Here is a 19,112-nt window from a genome sequence, read left to right on the forward strand (position 1 = left end):
TGTCATTTTGTGTCGTTAGGGGTCATATGGTGTCCTATGACCCCTTAGGACACAATATGACCCCTTAGGTGTTGTTAGGGGTCATATTATTTCCTAATGGGTCATATGGTGTCCTAGGACCCCTTAGGACACCATATGGTGTTGTTAGGGGTTGTATGTTGTGCTAAGGGGTCATATTGTGTCATAAAGATTCCTAGGACATCATATAACCCCTTAGGCCACCATATGAACCCTTAGGTATCGTTAGGGGTCATATTGTGTCCTAAGGGGTCATATGGTGTCCTACGACCCCTTAGGACACCATATGGTGTTGTTAGGGGTTGTATGGTGTGCTAAGGGGTCATATTGTGTCCTAAAGGTTCCTAGGACATCATATAACCCCTTAGGACACCATATGACCCCTTAGGTATTGTTAGGGGTCATATTGTGTCCTAAGGGGTCATATGGTGTCTCCTAACACCATATGGCCCCTTAGGGCACCATATCATGTCGTTATGGGTGTTCTTGTGTTATAAGGTCTCATATGGTGTTATATGACCCCTTAGGATACCATATGACCCTTTAGGACACCATATGGTGTCGTAAGGGGTCGTATGGTGTTCTAAGCAGTCATATGGTGTTCTATGACCCCTTAGGACACTATATGACCCCTTAGGTATCGTCATGGGTCGTATTGTGTCCTAATGAGTCATATGGCATTTTATGACCCCTTAGGACACCATATGACCCCTTGGGACACTATATGGTGTTATGGGTCGTATGGTGTCCTAAGGGGTCGTATGGTGTCCTAAGGGGTCATATGGTGTCCTATGACCCCTTAAGACACCATATGATCCTTTAGGATGCTGCATTGTGTCATTAGGGGTTGTATGGTGTCCTAAGGGGTCACTTGGTGTCTTATGACCCCTTAGGACACAATAAGGTGTCATTAGGGGTCTGATTGTGTCTTAAGGGGTCATGTGGTGTTTTATGACCCCTTAGGACACCATATGACCCCTTAGGACACCATAAGGTGTCGTTAGGGGTCATATTGTGTCCTAAGGGGTCATATGATGTTCTATGACCCCTTAGGACACGATATAACCCATTAGGAGACCATATATACTAAGTTTCAAATAAGGAGAGATATAAGGGTGAAGGGAGATGAAGAACTAAAGAGAGGGAAAAGAACTAAAGGACAAGGACATAAATAGAGATATAGATATTAAGGAGTATGAAGTGAGAGGGAGAAAAACTAAAGGACAAGGATGGATAGAAAGAGGTAGACATATCTAGATATTAAAAAGGAGAGAGGATGATAGAGATAAAAAATGAAGATAAAGGGAGAGGGAGATGAATAGGTATAGAGAAAGAGAGAGGTAAAGAAAAAGATAAATATATGAAGAGATGGAGAAACAAGGATAGAGAAGGGTAAAGAGAGATAAAGAAAAGGAAGAGACAGAGAGATATAAAGGAAGAGAAATATCGATAGATAGAGAGATATAGATAGTGCAAGAGAGTGAGAAAGAGAGATAGAGATTACAGATAGGGATAGATAGAGAGGGAGAGAGAGAAAGAGGAAGATATAGAGATATATAAAGGCACTATAGAGAAGGATGTGGGGAGAGAGCCAGAGATATATAAAGATGGAGCAAATAAAGAGATAAAGGTAGAGAAAGGGAAAGATACTTCAAGAGGGCGATAGAGGAAGAGACAGAGAAGTAGATTAATCATGTATAGAGGAAGATATATAAAGATAGAGGAACATATAAAAAGAGAGATTGATAGGGAAAGAGATGGAGATTTGAAGATGGAGATAGAGATAGATATGGATAGAAAGTGATAGAGAGAGTAAGACAAATGGAGGGAGAGATGGAGTGACTAAGTGAGATTTAGAGATAATGAGATATAAATATACATGAAGACAAATCTATAGGGATATAGAGATAGAGGGGACAAGATAGGGAGAGAAAGGAGGTGATAGAGACAAGTAATATATAAGTATAGGTAGGATAAGGTAGAGGAGGGAGATAAATAGAGAGAAGAGAGATTATTAGAGAGAAATATAGAAATAAGGAGTGACAATGATGGAGTGGGAGAGGGAGAGATAGGAATAGAAAGATGGAGATATATGCAGAGATGCATGTTGTAAATGATGTTCAATTTACATTCAATATGCAAGTTATATTCTATTTAATATTATCTTGTTCTATATATTACTGAATTAAATATGAATCTGACTATCTTCTTTTGTGTGGCAGGTGAGAGGAGCATTTATTAATTTCTATGTCCTTTCTCACAAATGCCATTCGATATATATATATAGCAAGTGGGGTACGATCAAGCAATGCCTTGATCGGTCATGACTGATCAAGACATTACTTGATCGTGCCCCTTTGCTAATTATATAAATAACAAATGGTGCATATTAATAATCAATGCCAACCGGTATATGTTTTATCTTAACAATCGATAACTATCGGTGTATGCTTAAACTTAACAGCCCGAAGGTAATCGGTGCTTCTTTACCATGCCACCCAATATTAATCGGTGCACATATAACCCGATATCAATCAATGTCAATTTATATTAACACCCGATACTAATCGGTGTTTGGTTATTTCAATTTATCATTTGTTTACTATTAATTATGTTAACCGATATAAATCGGAATGCATTAGCATGATTTAGTAATTGGTGAACATAAATAATGATATGGGATGATTATCAATATTAAGCATTTGATTGAACTGAATAGATTAATTATATGCAAATGAAGAATGGTTATCAAATGAAGGATTAATTGCTTGAAGGTTTTTCATCATAATTATCGATAGGATAAATGATTGAATGAGAGACTTCATTTATCTCTCATTCAATCATTTATCTTACCAAAGCTATCATGCATTAACACATGTAACTTGAGAATTTATTTATCTAGATGGGATGAGAAAATAAGTGACTTAAGTAGAGAAGAAAGAGATAGATAAAATATATTATATAAGTATAGATAGACAAGTGATAGATAAAGGAAATGATATGAAAAAAATGAGACTTTGTATGTGTAGCGTCCTAAAATTGCGACACTTGCAATTTCGACTGCATTTCGGTCTTCACGATGGCGACGCAACACGCAACCTGAATGGAGACCCCGAAACCTGATTATGACACTGAAAACTGCATTTTCTTGCACCCTAGCCTGAACCTCCTTTGCACCCTGCTGTCCCGGGAGGTGGGACTAGAGCGCCCAGTGCCCTGGTCCTTCAGGACCATGGCGCCCAGCGCCTTGGTCCCTGGGTCCTATTTTGGGCCCGGTCTCTTTTGGACTTTGGGTCTTTATGTTTGCAAATTGGAAAATTATCTTTCCTGGTCGGCCTAAGGTCTGGAAAATCAGTCTATCGGCCCTAATTGACAAGTATATAAACTACATTTTCCTCTTTTATTCGATATGATGGAAAAAGCGTGGAAATTATACTCAAGCATTCAAGCATTCTTTCAAGCAATTGATCATTCTAAGTCTCCATTCAAGGCTAAGTGTTGCATTCAAGACAAGGATTCAACCATTGAAGAGGAGATCACATACTACATGCTACATACAACATACAACAATACAACAATAACAACATCTATACCTTCGCACATAAGGATACAAACATCCTTACAACAAGGTATTAGTACTTGTTTTACATTACATTTACAGCATTTCTCATTTCTTGGTTAATTCCAAAACCGGGGTTTGACCTAAAGGCAAACCCCTAATCCCTAACCCCCCAATCGTCTTCGCTTTTCTGTGTGTAGGTTGCAGGTACGCGGCTGAAATTGAAGATCTGGAATCCTTGTGCAGAGACGAATAGATCCCCCTTCGTTTCGCGGATTTTTCGGAGGACCGTGTGCACGTTGGGCGCCATCGTCCTGACAACTTTTGCTCAAATTTGCAGGACAGCGCCGTATCGACATTTTACTACTAATTCCAGGTCCGCAGCTTCATCCTATATCCCTATCTCAGTTTATAAGCGAACCTTTGTCACTTTCTATGCATTCCTAGCTTAATTCTTCTATCAACATTCTTTACAAAAGAGGGTAGCCTTGCTTTCTTAACCCTTGAAACACATTTAGCATCCAATCTTGCATTGTGTGGGATTGGATCTTGTGGGTTTCAACCCCTCTTTTGAATGTAAAGTCTCTCCCCTAAGTGAAAACCATCAACCCTAGTGAATCTCCCTTCTCTCTCCTTGGAGTTGGAAGAGGGGAGAGCAACTAGGGTTCGATCGCGATTTTCTGCTTTACATTTTGGTGAACCCGACGTGAACATCCTTTCTGATTATTCATAGTTAGATCTAAAAATTGGATTCCTTAATTACATTTCCATGTTTGATCTTTTGCAAAATTTTAGAGGTTAATTGCATAAAAACCCTAAATTTTCTTTTTAAGTAATTAAACTTGTGAAATGTTTAATTTTTGATGTTTGTTTCAAATCTGCCCTTCTATTACAAATTATCAATTCATATTTGTGCTTGGATTTTGAAAATTAAGTGGTTAAGTGTCAAAACCCTAATTTTTGAAACCCTCTTGATCCAACCTTTGACTGATAATTTCACTAATCAAAACATCTCCAAATCATCTCCAAATCGGCTGTAACTTTGGATTCCGCAATAAAATCACAATATCTTTCATCCCTGAAAATTTGGAAAAAAGTTGTGAGAACCGTGTGCACTCCGAGCGCCATCGTCCCCGACATTTTCTCCGAAATTTCGGGAGCGAGATCTTACTGTATTTTCCTGCTAAAATCCAGAATTTTGGCTGATTTTATCAATTTTAACACCTTCAAAATTACAGTCAAAGTTGGTCTAGTGATTGCTTGGATTGAGGCTTCTAATCATTCAAAAATTGTTGAAATTGAAATTTGTGTCAAAATTGTGTTTCTTACAGTCCTAAATCTGAAAAGTGTGTTAGCATTCATCCGAAATTTCAATGATTTATTCAAATTTTTGCAATTTGTGACTTTTGAAATTAAGTGCTTAATTACAACAACTTTGATTTCCGCTTTCGGAATTGAATTTTGCGTGAAATTGAGTCAACTTTCAAATTTCAAAACTTACATTGCTTTTGGTATTCCCTCTAAAATCATAAAATTCAAAATTTCAGTTTCCCTCTCTTTTTCAAAATTCAAATTTTGCATTTTTCGACAATCTTGGTAGGGTTCAATTTTGAGATTGCAACTTTAATTTGGCCTATCTACAGATCGTAAAATCACTCAATTTTTTCAGGTTAGCTGTAAAATCATCATAACTTTCATCCCTGCAAATTTCGAAAAAAGTTGCGAGGACCGTGTGCACTCCGAGCGCCACGGTCCCGGACATTTTTTTCGAAATTTCGGGAGATTGTCCTGATTGTATTTAACAGCTTAAATCTGGAAGGTTGGCTGGTTTTACTGAAATTTGCTACCTCTAAAATTCAAAATCTTCTCTCTTTCTTTAAGTGCATGAGTTTTACAACAGTAAGCCCTACTTACACTATTCCCGTTAGACGAAGCCTTAAAATTAAGTCCTTCCAAGGTTTAATTACTGAGGAGATGGAACCTAATTTGAATGGCCTTTTTAACGAGGACATGGGTAATTCCTCTAATCCTCTTAATGATGAAGAAGCTCTCCATGAGGTTTCTGTAGAACAACTTTCAAAATTGGATAACCAATTTGACGATTTTCGACAATGGATGTCTCAAGAATACCCTGATAGTCAAGCTCTTCCTTTAATTGAGGGTCTAAAACGTATGCTTCAAAGTGATAAGAATGGAATTGATATTTTGCATGGTATTGCACACATTGTGGATTCAAATGTGATGCCTATGAAAAGTTGTGCCGAAACCTTAGGTTATACACAACCTCCTACTCAAGTCAATCATTCTATTCCTTTGGCGACTCCTATTGCTAGTATACCTACTTTTACATCAAACATAATGACTACTTCAATACAAGATATTCCTCCTATGATCACTAGTCATGGGGGCAATCCCTCTTCTTCAATTAACCCTCTTCCTTCATTCAATCCAACTTCTTCATTCATTCCTTCAATGAGTGTTCCTATTACATCTCCGCAAATGAACATGACGCAAGGGGGCAATTCATTTAACCCTTCCATTCCTCCTTGTAGTGTTCCTCCTTTCCAATCATCTCCTATGACTAACTATCATAGTGTCCCACCACCTTACTCTCTACCTTCTTTCAATAACATAACACCTCCATCACAATCTAACACGTCTAATATGAACTCTTCGACTGAAGCGACCATTAATAATCTTGCACAAACTATCTCTTCTTTACAGCAACAAATTGCCTCTATGAATCAATCTAAGTTTAGTGTGCCCACATTTGATGTTGCGAGCCCACTTTCTCTTGACATTGTTCGAGCTATTCCCCCTAAACATGTTGAAATTCCACATTTGGAGCTTTATAATGGTAAGGGTGATCCTCTAACACATGTTAAGACCTTTCAAACAATATGTACTGATTTTGCTTATGACCAAAGGTTGCTTGCAAAACTGTTTACTAGAACATTAAGAGACAAAGCCCTACAATGGTATTGCTCGTTGCCTTTTTATTCTATTACTTCTTTTGAACAATTTGCAAATGCTTTCATTCAACAATTTCAAAACAATATAAGTCCTAAAGTTACTTTGATTGATTTAATGCATTGTAAACAAGGTGTTAAAGAAAAAGTGACTGATTTCATTGGTAGATATAAGCATTTGTATGCTCAAATTTCTTTTCCAGTGCCTGACAATGATATTCAAAGAATCTTTATTTCTAATTTACAAAAAGATATTCGAGACAAACTCCTGTTTTCTGAGTTTACTTCTTTCCAACAGTTGTGCGCAACTCTTCACAATTATCAACTGACTGTGAGTCAAATGGAACAATCACATCCTATGACTCCGAGTGATAAGGGTGATAGTAGTCAACAACCATTTGGGAAGTTTAAACCGAACAGAGAGTCCATTAAATTCAATGAAAACATCATCAACAACAATGTGAATGTAGCATCAGGTGTGTCTCCTATTTCTAGGTTTTTCAAGAAAGAAAGAAAGTTTACTCCTTTGAATGAATCATTGCATAGTATTATGAATAAGTTATTGGAACAAAATGTGCTTACTCTTCCTCCAATAAGGCAAATTGATCCTGCAAAGATTAATTCACCCTATTTTGATAACAAATCTTTTTGTCAATTTCATCGTCAGCCTGGGCATGATACTGAAAAATGTTTTTCTTTAAAGGGTAAAATTCAAGATTTGATTGATAATAATACTATCTCCGTTTCTGGAGTGAATGATAAAGGCAACACATCTGTAGCTCCTCCTAACCAAAATCTTCAAATTTTCACTGATCCATTACCTTCTCATACCTCTAATGCGATTGATACTACTGATTCCTCTGTCTCACCTGATGATCTTGTGTCCATGACTCCGAATGTGATTAACTTTGTAGAGCAGCAGAAAATCCCTAAAGAACCTTCCATCACATTTAATTCTAGTGAAACCATTAGGGCACCTGATGGTCCTTTATATATAGTTGCAAAAGTCAAGAACACACCTTGCCGTGGAGTGCTTATTGATCCTTCTTGTATGGTTAATGTCATTACTGAAGAATTTCTTTTTACTTTGCAATTGAATCAAGTTATCTATGACAAAACAGATGTGGTTGTGAAACTATTTGATGCATTTTCTTCTCCTGCAATTGGTTCTATTACATTACCTATTGAGGTCCATAACAAATCCCTTGATGTGAACTTTGCTATTATTCCATCTTCCGAACAATTTCGTGTGAAGCTTGGCTATCCTTGGCTATCTTCCATGAAAGCTATTGCTTCTCCTATTCACAAGTGTTTGAAATTTCCCCATAATGGTGAAGTTGTTACTGTCAATCAGTCTCTTTAAACCAGCTGAAAGAACTTCTAGCGTTCCTCTTGATTACTTTTGGCCTAAACAATTCCAATCTCTTCCTCCACGAAGTGATCATCTTTTCAAATCTTATCAAAAGTGGAAAACAGATATGATCCTATCTCTAAGTGAACCTAGAACACCCAAACTTGACATTCCTATCATTCTTGAGAAGGAAGTTCTTCCTTTGAAAGATAAAACTAATGTCTTTCCTCAAGAAGATTCCCAACCCATCCCTATGGATGTGACTATGCCTATATCTAATAAACTTCCCAAAAGTAGACCTATCCCTCCTCGTCATGATGGACTTGGTCTCCTTCCAAAACCAAATATTCCTCCCTTATATGGAGCAGTTCCTCCTCCTTCCTCTTATGGAGAGAAGAGACCTTCCTCTTCTCCTATTGTTCAACCTAAGAGACCACAACCTAAACACCCAAGTGATAAGGATGAGAACATTCCTCCTCCTCAATCTTCTTGACTTCCTACTAAGACTAGACGAAATCGTTCTGCACGTGAACGCCGGCGAAAGCGTCATCTTAGAGCTCAAACTTTACAATCCCCAAAAACACCTTCAACAAGCATTGTTCCATTTTCTCCTCTGCCGACGATTGAGCCGAAATCTCCTAAACATAAGATGCATGATGGTCTTGATCCTGTGCGAGTTAAAGATCCTATTTTCATAAATCTTGATGATGATGATATAGATGAAAATGTTATTCATGATGCAAATGTTACTCCTGTTCATTCTGATAGTGAATATGAACTTGTTGATATTGATAACCATTTATCTAACGAATTTTCTAAAGCACTTATCCTAGCTCCTAGACAAGAACACCGCGGCTTGGGATATGAACATAGCCCTTGTTTGGATCTTGTGATAGCTCCATCTGCTGTGTTGGATGTTCCTCCTCTAGCATGTTCCCTGTCTTCCCGAAACATTGATCAGCAAGATCGGGGGGTAGATGATGTGCTAGACTAGTTTCATTAGCATAGCAGATTCTCTCCTCCTCTCTTTTGTTACTTCTTCTATATGTTATTCTCATTCTTCTATTTGTTGTCCTTAGTGTTGTCTACTTGAGGACGATGCAAAACATTGAGATCTCTTTTGGTCTCTCATGTTGACTCAAAAGACACATGTGTTCCCTTCTTCTAGGTGACCTTCCTTGATTGGGGAATGAAGAACAATTATGCATACATACATATGATATACATGAATTATCATACAGCATACTGACCCCGAGGAAAGCGAAGTCACCTCGTGCTTTGTGTTTTGTGTCTATTATCCTTGGGCTTATCCCACACTTGGGGGCTAAATCCTTGCGATAACGTGCTCCTTTCCCTTTTTCATTTTCTTATATGTATCACTACCTTAAAGCAATCACCCCCGGTGAGGCGTGTGCGATCGCTTTAACGTAGGGGGGCATACATCCCGTCCATATCTTTTCAAGATACTTGAAAATTTCTTGACAAATTTAGCTTTGCCTTGAAAATTTTTGATATCTTTCTTGCATGACTCATAGTGAGGGAACCTTACTACTGACAGTCATGGTTCTCCCTCGTGATCTTCCCTTTTACTTTGTCAATCGAAGTCGTAAGATCCTTAGTCCACTGGGGGCTTGGTGTATCTTGCCTCCTTGACGTGGTGAAAGTCTTTCAATGTTGTTTCCTTGTACTTTACCGGAAGTATGAGCATATGCCTATACTCCCGCTAAAGTGGGGGCTAAATGTAGCGTCCTAAAATTGCGACACTTGCAATTTCGACTGCATTTCGGTCTTCACGATGGCGATGCAACATGCAACCTGAATGGAGACCCCAAAACCTGATTATGACACTGAAAACTGCATTTTCTTGCACCCTGGCCTGAACCTCCTTTGCACCCTACTGTCCCGGGAGGTGGGACTAGAGCGCCCAGCGCCCTGGTCCCTGGGTCCTATTTTGGGCCCGGTCTCTTTTGGACTTCGGGTCTTTATGTTTGCAAATTGGAAAATTATCTTTCCTGGTCGGCCTAAGGTCTGGAAAATCAGTCTATCAGCCCTAATTGACAAGTATATAAACTACATTTTCCTCTTTCATTCGATATGATGGAAAAAGCGTGGAAATTATACTCAAGCATTCAAGCATTCTTTCAAGCAATTGATCATTCTAAGTCTCCATTCAAGGCTAAGTGTTGCATTCAAGACAAGGATTCAACCATTGAAGAGGAGATCACATACTACATGCTACATACAACATACAACAATACAACAACAACAACATCTATACCTTCGCACATAAGGATACAAACATCCTTACAACAAGGTATTAGTACTTGTTTTACATTACATTTACAGCATTTCTCATTTCTTGGTTAATTCCAAAACCGGGGTTTGACCTAAAGGCAAACCCCTAATCCCTAACCCCCCAATCATCTTCGCTTTTCTATGTGTAGGTTGCAGGTACGCAGCTGAAATTGAAGATCTGGAATCCTTGTGCAGAGACGAATAGATCCCCCTTCGTTTCGCGGATTTTTCGGAGGACCGTGTGCACGCCGGGCGCCATCATCCCGACAACTTTTGCTCAAATTTGCAGGACAGCGTCGTATCGACATTTTACTGCTAATTCCAGGTCCGCAGCTTCATCCTATATCCCTATCTCAGTTTATAAGCGAACCTTTGTCACTTTCTATGCATTCCTAGCTTAATTCTTCTATCAACATTCTTTACAAAAGAGGGTAGCCTTGCTTTCTTAACCCTTGAAACACATTTAGCATCCAATCTTGCATTGTGTGGGATTGGATCTTGTGGGTTTCAACCCCTCTTTTGAATGTAAAGTCTCTCCCCTAAGTGAAAACCATCAACCCTAGTGAATCTCCCTTCTCTCTCCTTGGAGTTGGAAGAGGGGAGAGCAACAAGGGTTCGATCGCGATTTTCCGCTTTACAGTATGCAAAATTTGTGAGTATTTAAATTTTTAAAATTGAAGGACTAACCTCAAATGATTATAATTAAATCAATTACAAATAAGTCTTGATGTGATAGAACATGTCAGCTCAATACATTATCCAATCAATAAACCATCTCCATAACGTGTCATGTTGATCTAGAATAGATAGCATGTACCAGTCCATAACCTAGACCTCTCTGTCGGGAAAGGAAAATCTATTAACCCGATTAGACCAATAAGTAAAACACAAAAACCAAACTTCCAATCCATGTCTTTGACATAATCAAATGATCTTCAGATGATAACAAGTCATCTTCATTATCGGTGAACCATATATCATGTTGGTGAACATATATCGATGACTATGCATAAGTCACTAACCTTGTTGGTGAACACAATGTGTCGATTCAACAGTAAACCAATGTAACCATAGTGTCAAATCAACAATGTAAACCTCCAAAAGGATAAGTGTTGACATCAATGACAAAACCAATGCAACACATCCATAATACCAATAGTTTATGCTTTCCAATACTAGTTTCATGGATTGTGTAGCAACTAGGAAAGCATCTGCTTTGAGTAACTCAGTTTTTGTTAACCTCTGTGTGATTTCATGTATGTTCGAGTTTTGCATTCTTTATCAAAATTCATCCAAATTAATGTTTTTGAGCTTCATGTCCCCTATTGCTAGTAATGAGCTAGACAACCCATCCAAATGCTCATAGCATATGTATTTACACTTAATTTTCCACTAATCTACATAATTGTCAAAAAAAAATTGACTTAAAAACCTCTCAAAAGAAACTACCTTATTTTGGGTTAACCCTGTATCTAATTTTGAATAAAATGTAAGCAACTTAATAGTTTCTAACTACTCATCTTTTCAAAAACAGTCAACAAAGCTACCAAATTTGTGCACAATACTTAATATCCTTTTCAAATTTCTCTTCTAGCTACTATTGAGCTTTTGACTGATTTCTTTTAGGGCTAAAACGAAGATATATAATCTAGTCGAAAAGTATAATTAATGCACATCAACCCCTATAATAAATGCCCTAAATTTGAAATTCTTACGATTGAGTTATTTTATGAGGTTTTCAAATGTATTGTCAGACTTCACAACAAGTTTTATTCTATCATTGATTTCTTTGTGCCTTGGAAAAGAATAGTTCGTAATTTTATGTCGGGGAGCGACCTTGCTTCTTGAACTCTTCTTCAAGCTCAAAACATTCTAAAAACATTCTAAAAACAATCTTCAAAACTGTCATTGGGTTCTAATCTTGCCTTTTGAACTTGGCTTTCAAATTGTTGTAACTTTACTTTCCTTTGTGCTTCTATGCAACTTGAACGATTGAATCCGACATGGTTAAAGAAACAGTGTCAAGCTCAAGACTTGAAAAAATTGAACAAAAGCTTCACAAATAGAACAAAAGTTAAATTCAAACTTATGTGCCAAGTCCAACAAAAGAAGTAGAACTTGGACCTTAGTGCAAGATGGGGCGTCGAGAAACAACACAACATTTGGAACTAAGGCAAAACTAATAAAATTGGAATTAGAAAGGGCACATACTTACAAATGGCCAAAGTAGATGTTGGGGAGTGACCTTACAAGTGGAACTCAAAAAAAGACCGACAAGATTCAAAAGTCACTTACGCAAACAAGACTTAAACTGGTTCAAAATGATTTGTTGGCCTCTCACAAGGGTACAATAACTTATTCAAAAACCCAACAAGCTTAGAAAGGCGACTCAAATGAATTTCATTCAGCTTGTAAAATGACAAGTTAAGACCAAGATTAAAATGGGGGGTGAGTGACTTTTAGGCAACAAGGAGGAATTCATGTGTCATTCATCGCTACCAAACCAATGCACACATTGTATCCATGGTCATGGCATGGGGACTACAATTGGGCAACAAAGAGGATGTATGTTGGGTGATACAGTGTTGGAATCAAGGATCACTGAGAGGGTGGGGTGAATCAGTGATCTACGGGTATGCAAATTTTTTGCTTTATTCTTTAACCACTAGAAGCATAAACAGGAAATTGAAATGAAGAAACTCAAAGCAATCAACCACAAAATCATAACACCAATATTTTTATGTGGAAACCCCAATGGGAAAAATCACAATGAGATTTGAACCCACGATATTATTCCATTATGGTCAATAGCAAAACAATATTACAAAGATAGGGAATGCAATTGCATTCAAGCACACTTCCTAGAGCTCACTGCTCAAATACAATAAGGGCTACAACCCTGAAAGGATCACTACCTTACAAAACATTTACAGAGATGAATTACAATGAATGAACTCTGAAATAGCATCAATCTATGCTTGGATGAGTTTCGGTTAAGCACAAAGTGTTTGACTGTATTTGCACTACTCTGTTCTCTGTCTCATTTAGCTATCGGATCAAGAGTGCGCAAGTAAAACTACGCCAAAAGAGTTTCTCGATCTCCATTCACTCATATCACATCACCTCCATACACAAAAAGATCTCTTGCATCGGTCTTATTTATCTGCAATCATAAAACAATCAATTATCAAGTCGGCCTAGAGATGTAACATGTAGAACTGAGTTGACTTGAACAAACCACGAAAATCAAATGCAGATCACCCAAATGATGATATAATGATGTTTCTATGTCAGACCAATTGCCTCATGCACGATTTGTGATACCGCAATCATCGAAAAGCTTCCAGACCAAAACTGCTCTGCCTTATCCCTGAAATTACCGGTTAACAGGTTACCGATTTACATCCACTTTCGGTTAAGAAGAATTATGGCTATTAGATCGAATCTTCATGAAGAGTTTCCATCAATGAAAACCCTAAACCAATAATCAAGCTTCAGTATCCACCAGATGAGTGTCAATTGCCAACATACAGTAGTGTATCTAGGAGAGGTTGTATGGTATGCACGATTCTTGGCAAAGTCAAGTCTCGGGGTATTATTTTTGATTGATAATAGGAAGGGTGAAAATTGGTTACCAACCCATGTGACCTTTCATTAGGTAAGCTGCAACGCGCGACAAGGATAAGGAAAGTAGAGTATCAATAAGATTAGGACATACTGATTGATTTCCTGAGGGAGAAAGAGTTGAAACATTTCAAGGGTGCAGAAGGTGCAAATCATAGAGAGAAACATCTCTAATTTTTGTTTGGAGGGCCACTGGATGAACAGGTTGTTGAAGCAAGGGAGGAAGAAGTGATTAAAGTCTCTGGTTCTCAAATTTTGTTTAAATTTTATTTTATTATATGTTATAGTCTATAAATTCTGTCTTATAACCCCTATAACTAAAAACTACTAGCAATGGCCAAATTTTGTAAATGGTGTATAAGGTTTAGTCACTCAAAATATTTGGTAATGGTTGAATTTTGTAAATAGTGTATAGTGTTTAGTTAGTTTGGGTTTATTTGAATTTTATCAAATCTCTATAATGGCACTTGTATTAGAGCCTTTTGGGTGTAAAGGTTGAATCTTGTAGAAGGTTTTGTATTGTAGTAGTTTATTTATGTTTATGTGTGTCTTGATATTTTCTATTAATAAAAAATTATCATCTAAATATTACCGATCAAAGAAAAAGTGCTAACTAATTTATCCATTCATAATTTCTATTTTCATCACTAGTCCTCATTTAGAGACATATTCTTACTTCCTACATTAACTCTTTTCGTTTTAGAAATACAATCTTCTTCCTAAATTAACTCTTTTTTAAATTAAAAAATTTCTTCTTCTTTCAATAAATAATTCACATTCAAATGCAAACTTTATGTAGACAATTATCCATCGATTAAATAATATAGTTTGTAATTGTACCCTCAAAGACTCAAAATGACAAATTTCCACTCATTGTCATCATTCTTATCTTTATCCTCTATTGATTTTTCATTGGGAAGTCCATAAATACAACTTTCATTTATCTCATTCCTCCTCCCAAAATATTAAGTGTTTTATATCAAATTCAATCAATCAAGTATCATCATTATCATCAAAACCAAGTATTAAAACCAAATCCAAATCTTTGTGAAAGACATACCCAATCCTAGTCCAAAACAAAAAACAAAAAACATTATAAGCTAGTTTGACAAAATGGTTATGGAAGTTAAGGCATATGCGTCAAACCCCATTCATCAAACCTAAGAGCAATAAATTCATCAACATTCTTCCATCACTTGGTCATTAGAATCAAATCTAAACATTTGAGCCTTGCCTTGCTCAATGTTTAAAGTTCAATTTGCGCATGCATCCACATCTTGATTTCCATCTCTCCTAATATGAGACACCCTAAAGTTCTAAAATGTGTTTAGAAGATTTCTAATAGGTTGAATATCTATGTCAATTTTCCAATGCTTGTCTTTGCGCTTAAGAATAGCATGAATAATAATCTGTGAGTCACCTTCTGGGTGGAGATTGGTTATCCCCAAATATTTGCCAGTTGAACAGCTAAAAGAGCAGCTTTAGCTTCTGCAACATTATTTGAACCCTAACCTAGATTTTGAAAATATTTAGCAACTAAATTTCCTTAGCCGTCTTGAGCAAAACAACCTATGCTCAAAGGACCTGGATTCCCCCGGGCAGCACCATCAAAATTAATCTTAATCCACTATTGACCCGAAGGTTTCAACGAAACAATGTTTTTTGAATTTTGAAGAGGACTAACCCTAGAAAGCCCATTAACAAGCTCAAAAATATTAATGTTGCTAATACTTGACTTATCACCTTCAAAAATGTCAAAAATTTAGATTGAGGCTAAAATTGGCAAACCTATATTCCTAATGATTCTAAGGTGTTTAACCTATTAGGTTTGAGATAAATTATCTCAATTAATAATTTTTGGAGGCATCAATTAGAGACCCAGCCTAAATTTGTTGCCTTAACCAAGAATTAGGAGTCCATTTCAACAATAAGCATTTAAAACTTAGAAATGTTAACCAATTTTAGGCTAAAGATTAAACCTTCCACTTCACAAAAAAAATTAATATTAGTAACAATAATAAAATCTAGAACTAATCACTTTTTCTTTTATAATCTATTATTTATTATTCAATTTTTTTAACTTGTGCCAATTTTAAATAAATTAAGAGTAAACTATTGTTTTTCATTTCTTAAATTTAAAAGTGTTACAAATTAGATAGAATAATCGATCAAGCACAATAGGAGATTGAAGAATTGTATAGCAGACATATCCTTAAAAATAAATAGGAGGACAAAAAAAGAAAAAGAGAAGATGAAAAAAGAGAAGAAATGTACCTCTCTATATGCTTACATAAATGCATGTGTCTATATATTACGGTATATAGAAAATAAGACTATTAAATAAAGATCGACTCGCGGAGTCACTCGATTTTGAGTTGGAGTTTTGGTCTCGTGCTAATCTATTTCAATTTTGAAATTGAACCTTCAAACCCGCCTACACATGCAGACATTTCTTTCCATTGCTCAACAAAGAGGTGATTATCATTTTCTTTGTAAGGTTTACGAAAGGAAAACTGACAATGGCGAAACAAGAAAAACCTACACATTGCAGAAGAAAGGCATGGTGAGCAGAGTATTTGGTCTGAAGACGGAAAAATCAAATGAGTGTCATAATTGCGTTGGAAGGATTTCAAGAATGGTCACGTTTAAGATAAAACCCGAACTGCGGGAAAGGTCAAAGGAGGCGTCGAAATCAGCCACCTGCGCAAAAGAACCAAAGTTGAGAATAAGTTGAAAAGTGACTGTGTAGCAAACAGAACAGGGGCCTTGAAGGCGTTAGAAAACAAGAAAGAAGCTACGCATTACGAAAAAAGAAGACTGTACTGCAATCAGAGGCAGCATCAAGTGCGTTAGGGGAATGAAAAATAACCTGTGCAAGGTGTGTAAGGAGGACAATTTGGGAGAAATGAGAATGAAATCACAGTGAGTGCGTGAGGGGATATGTGGGAAAGGCGCTGCGTGGAACAGAGCAGCCTGGTGAAAGACAGATCTCTTGGGCAGAAGTTAAAGTAAGGAAAGATAAAAAAGAACTGAGCGCGTAGATAAAACTTGAAGGAAGATTGTGTGTGAAAATCTTCAGTTCAAAGGAGCATACAAATGAATGGATTGCTGCATAGGAGTGTGTGTGAGGTCAGAGTAACTGTATATGTGAAAACAGAGCATATGTTTGTACGAATGACAAGCTGATTATTGAATGTATTTTGTTAAATTGAATCAATTTCCAATTTGATAGTGACCCTGGTAAAGCCATATACTTGATAGGATGTCATTTTTGTGATTATGCTTAACTTGTGTTTCTGTTTAGAATTTAATGCTGCAATATCTCTCGTTCTGATAAGACACACATTTTTGAACTGCACTATTTCTGTATGCTTAAACTTTTGTATGGCTGTTATAGCCAGTACCCTCTGCTTACTACTAGATTGAAAGATTAGCTCTGTTCTCTGTTTCTTGATGTTTTATTTATAATTTTTCAAGTTTAGAAGAGTATCAGTTACTGATCATGTTTCATCCTTGCACATTCACAATCTTTTAATTATTAATTTTAAAAAAATAAAAAATAAAAAGTCATTAATAAATTACATATGTACTCATAGTTTCTCAATTTTTAGTCGTTTTGGACCATAATTGCATACAACTCCCTTTATTGATACCCATTGCATACAACTACTGGGGCATTTGTGCATTAGTATTGGCGATTTTAAGTTCATGGTTATTGAGGCATTTTAAGTTGGTATCGGGCGACAGTTTGAAAAGTGACTTTTTGACCCTTGCACACAAACAAACCCCACAATATGCATCATTACTACCCAGAAGCCAAAACAGTAGCTATAAAGTCATATGTAAAGACAACCAAAAAAATCGTCAAAAATCAATGTACTGTTTAAAATCTGTAGATACACAAAATTAGTTATAACAACTTCTAATACTCTTCCCCTAATACAACATATAAAAAACTTAAAAAATTGCAATTGTTCCCCACCACAGTTGTACGATCTAAAACATGCTTTAAAGGGTACTTAAAGTTATGTATAACTCGGATGTAATGCATATAAACAACCATTTTCTGGGTACTTCGATTGACTAGCTGAATTTGAGCAAGTTTGGCATCATCTCTAGTCCCTTTCTTTTATTCAGTATAATATTAATCCTTGTAGTTAATTAATGTATTATAGTAACAATAACCAATAAACCGCTGGTCAAGCATTGAACATATTTCCAGCAGATAAATCCTTAATCAAAGCTCAAATAAAATTTAATCCTCTTTACCACAACTATTCAGATCTGTAATGGGTACTGAAACAAGTAAATATAAAACATGAACCATTTCTGAAAACACTACTTAAAGTACCTTTTATAACAGCAGCTTCTGCCTTCCTTTTCTTGATGAAGCCACCTTCACTATCATTTCTGATCTTCTTTTTCTTGGTGAGGCCGCCTTCGCTAACATTTCTGGTCTTCCCTTTCTTGAAGAAGCCATCTTCAATCTCATTGCTGGTGATATCAGCGCTGTCGGAGAGTTCCGATGCCATGTTTCATAGCTAAACAAAGCCAATTTCTTCAGAACCAACAGGGGCTTCTACACTGAAAAAAGAGTAAGGCAAGCTATTTGTCTTGAGGAAGATAGGGGTTTCTGCACTTAATGAAATCTTCACTCTCATGGCTAAACAAAACTAATTTCTTCAGAACAAACAGGGGTTTCAGGGTTGAAGAAAGGAGGAAGGCGGGCTATTCGTCCGCATAGTTCAACCTAAACTTGCTAGGAAAGTGCCGAAGAAAGAAAACCCTAAAGATCGAAATTTCCGTGACCGCGGAGACATTTTTCTAGGAAATTACCAATTGCCGGTGGTATCTACGTAGCCGACAAAACGGCTATATTTTATTCACTGCGAAAACACACTTTACTTTTTTACCATTGAAGGAAGAAGTGTAAATTATTACAGCAAAAATAACTGGTCTTCATGAAAAGTCCATTTAGCTTCGATTTCCCGCGTTCCGGATGCCTTTTCCAGTACGCTTTACAGGTGTTGTTTCATATTTGTACTCCATGCTTGATAGATGCAATGAATCAGCACTGTTCATATCTGCTTAAGCTTAAACTTATTAAATATTGGTAGACTGTGGTACAGGAAAAGGGAGAGATGGTTTTGCTATAGGATGTATGGATAAGATTGTGTAGAAGTTTTTGTATCAAAAAGAGAGAAAGATGGTATCTGCATCGTTTATATCTGCATTGTCATTATGCAAGCGTACTCTATCTTCTACGAGGCAATGCAGGGTGGAGATTTTGGAGTTA

General features: G+C 36.8%; 1 protein-coding gene across 2 annotated transcripts in view; it reads right to left on the minus strand.

Moving 5' to 3' along the window:
- The window catches only part of LOC131052748 (uncharacterized), a 239,833-nt gene extending 221,164 nt beyond the window's left edge, over positions 1-18,669 (minus strand). For both annotated transcript variants that reach the window (XM_059209505.1, XM_059209504.1), the window contains exon 1: positions 18,168-18,669. In XM_059209505.1, the coding sequence (XP_059065488.1) occupies positions 18,168-18,348 (181 nt within the window). In that variant the 5' untranslated portion in view covers positions 18,349-18,669. The remainder of the gene's footprint in view (positions 1-18,167) is intronic.
- Between the last annotated feature and the right edge of the window lie 443 nt (positions 18,670-19,112).

The sequence above is a fragment of the Cryptomeria japonica genome, chromosome 8 (genome assembly GCF_030272615.1).
Source record: "Cryptomeria japonica chromosome 8, Sugi_1.0, whole genome shotgun sequence".
NCBI classification, from domain to species: domain Eukaryota; kingdom Viridiplantae; phylum Streptophyta; class Pinopsida; order Cupressales; family Cupressaceae; genus Cryptomeria; species Cryptomeria japonica.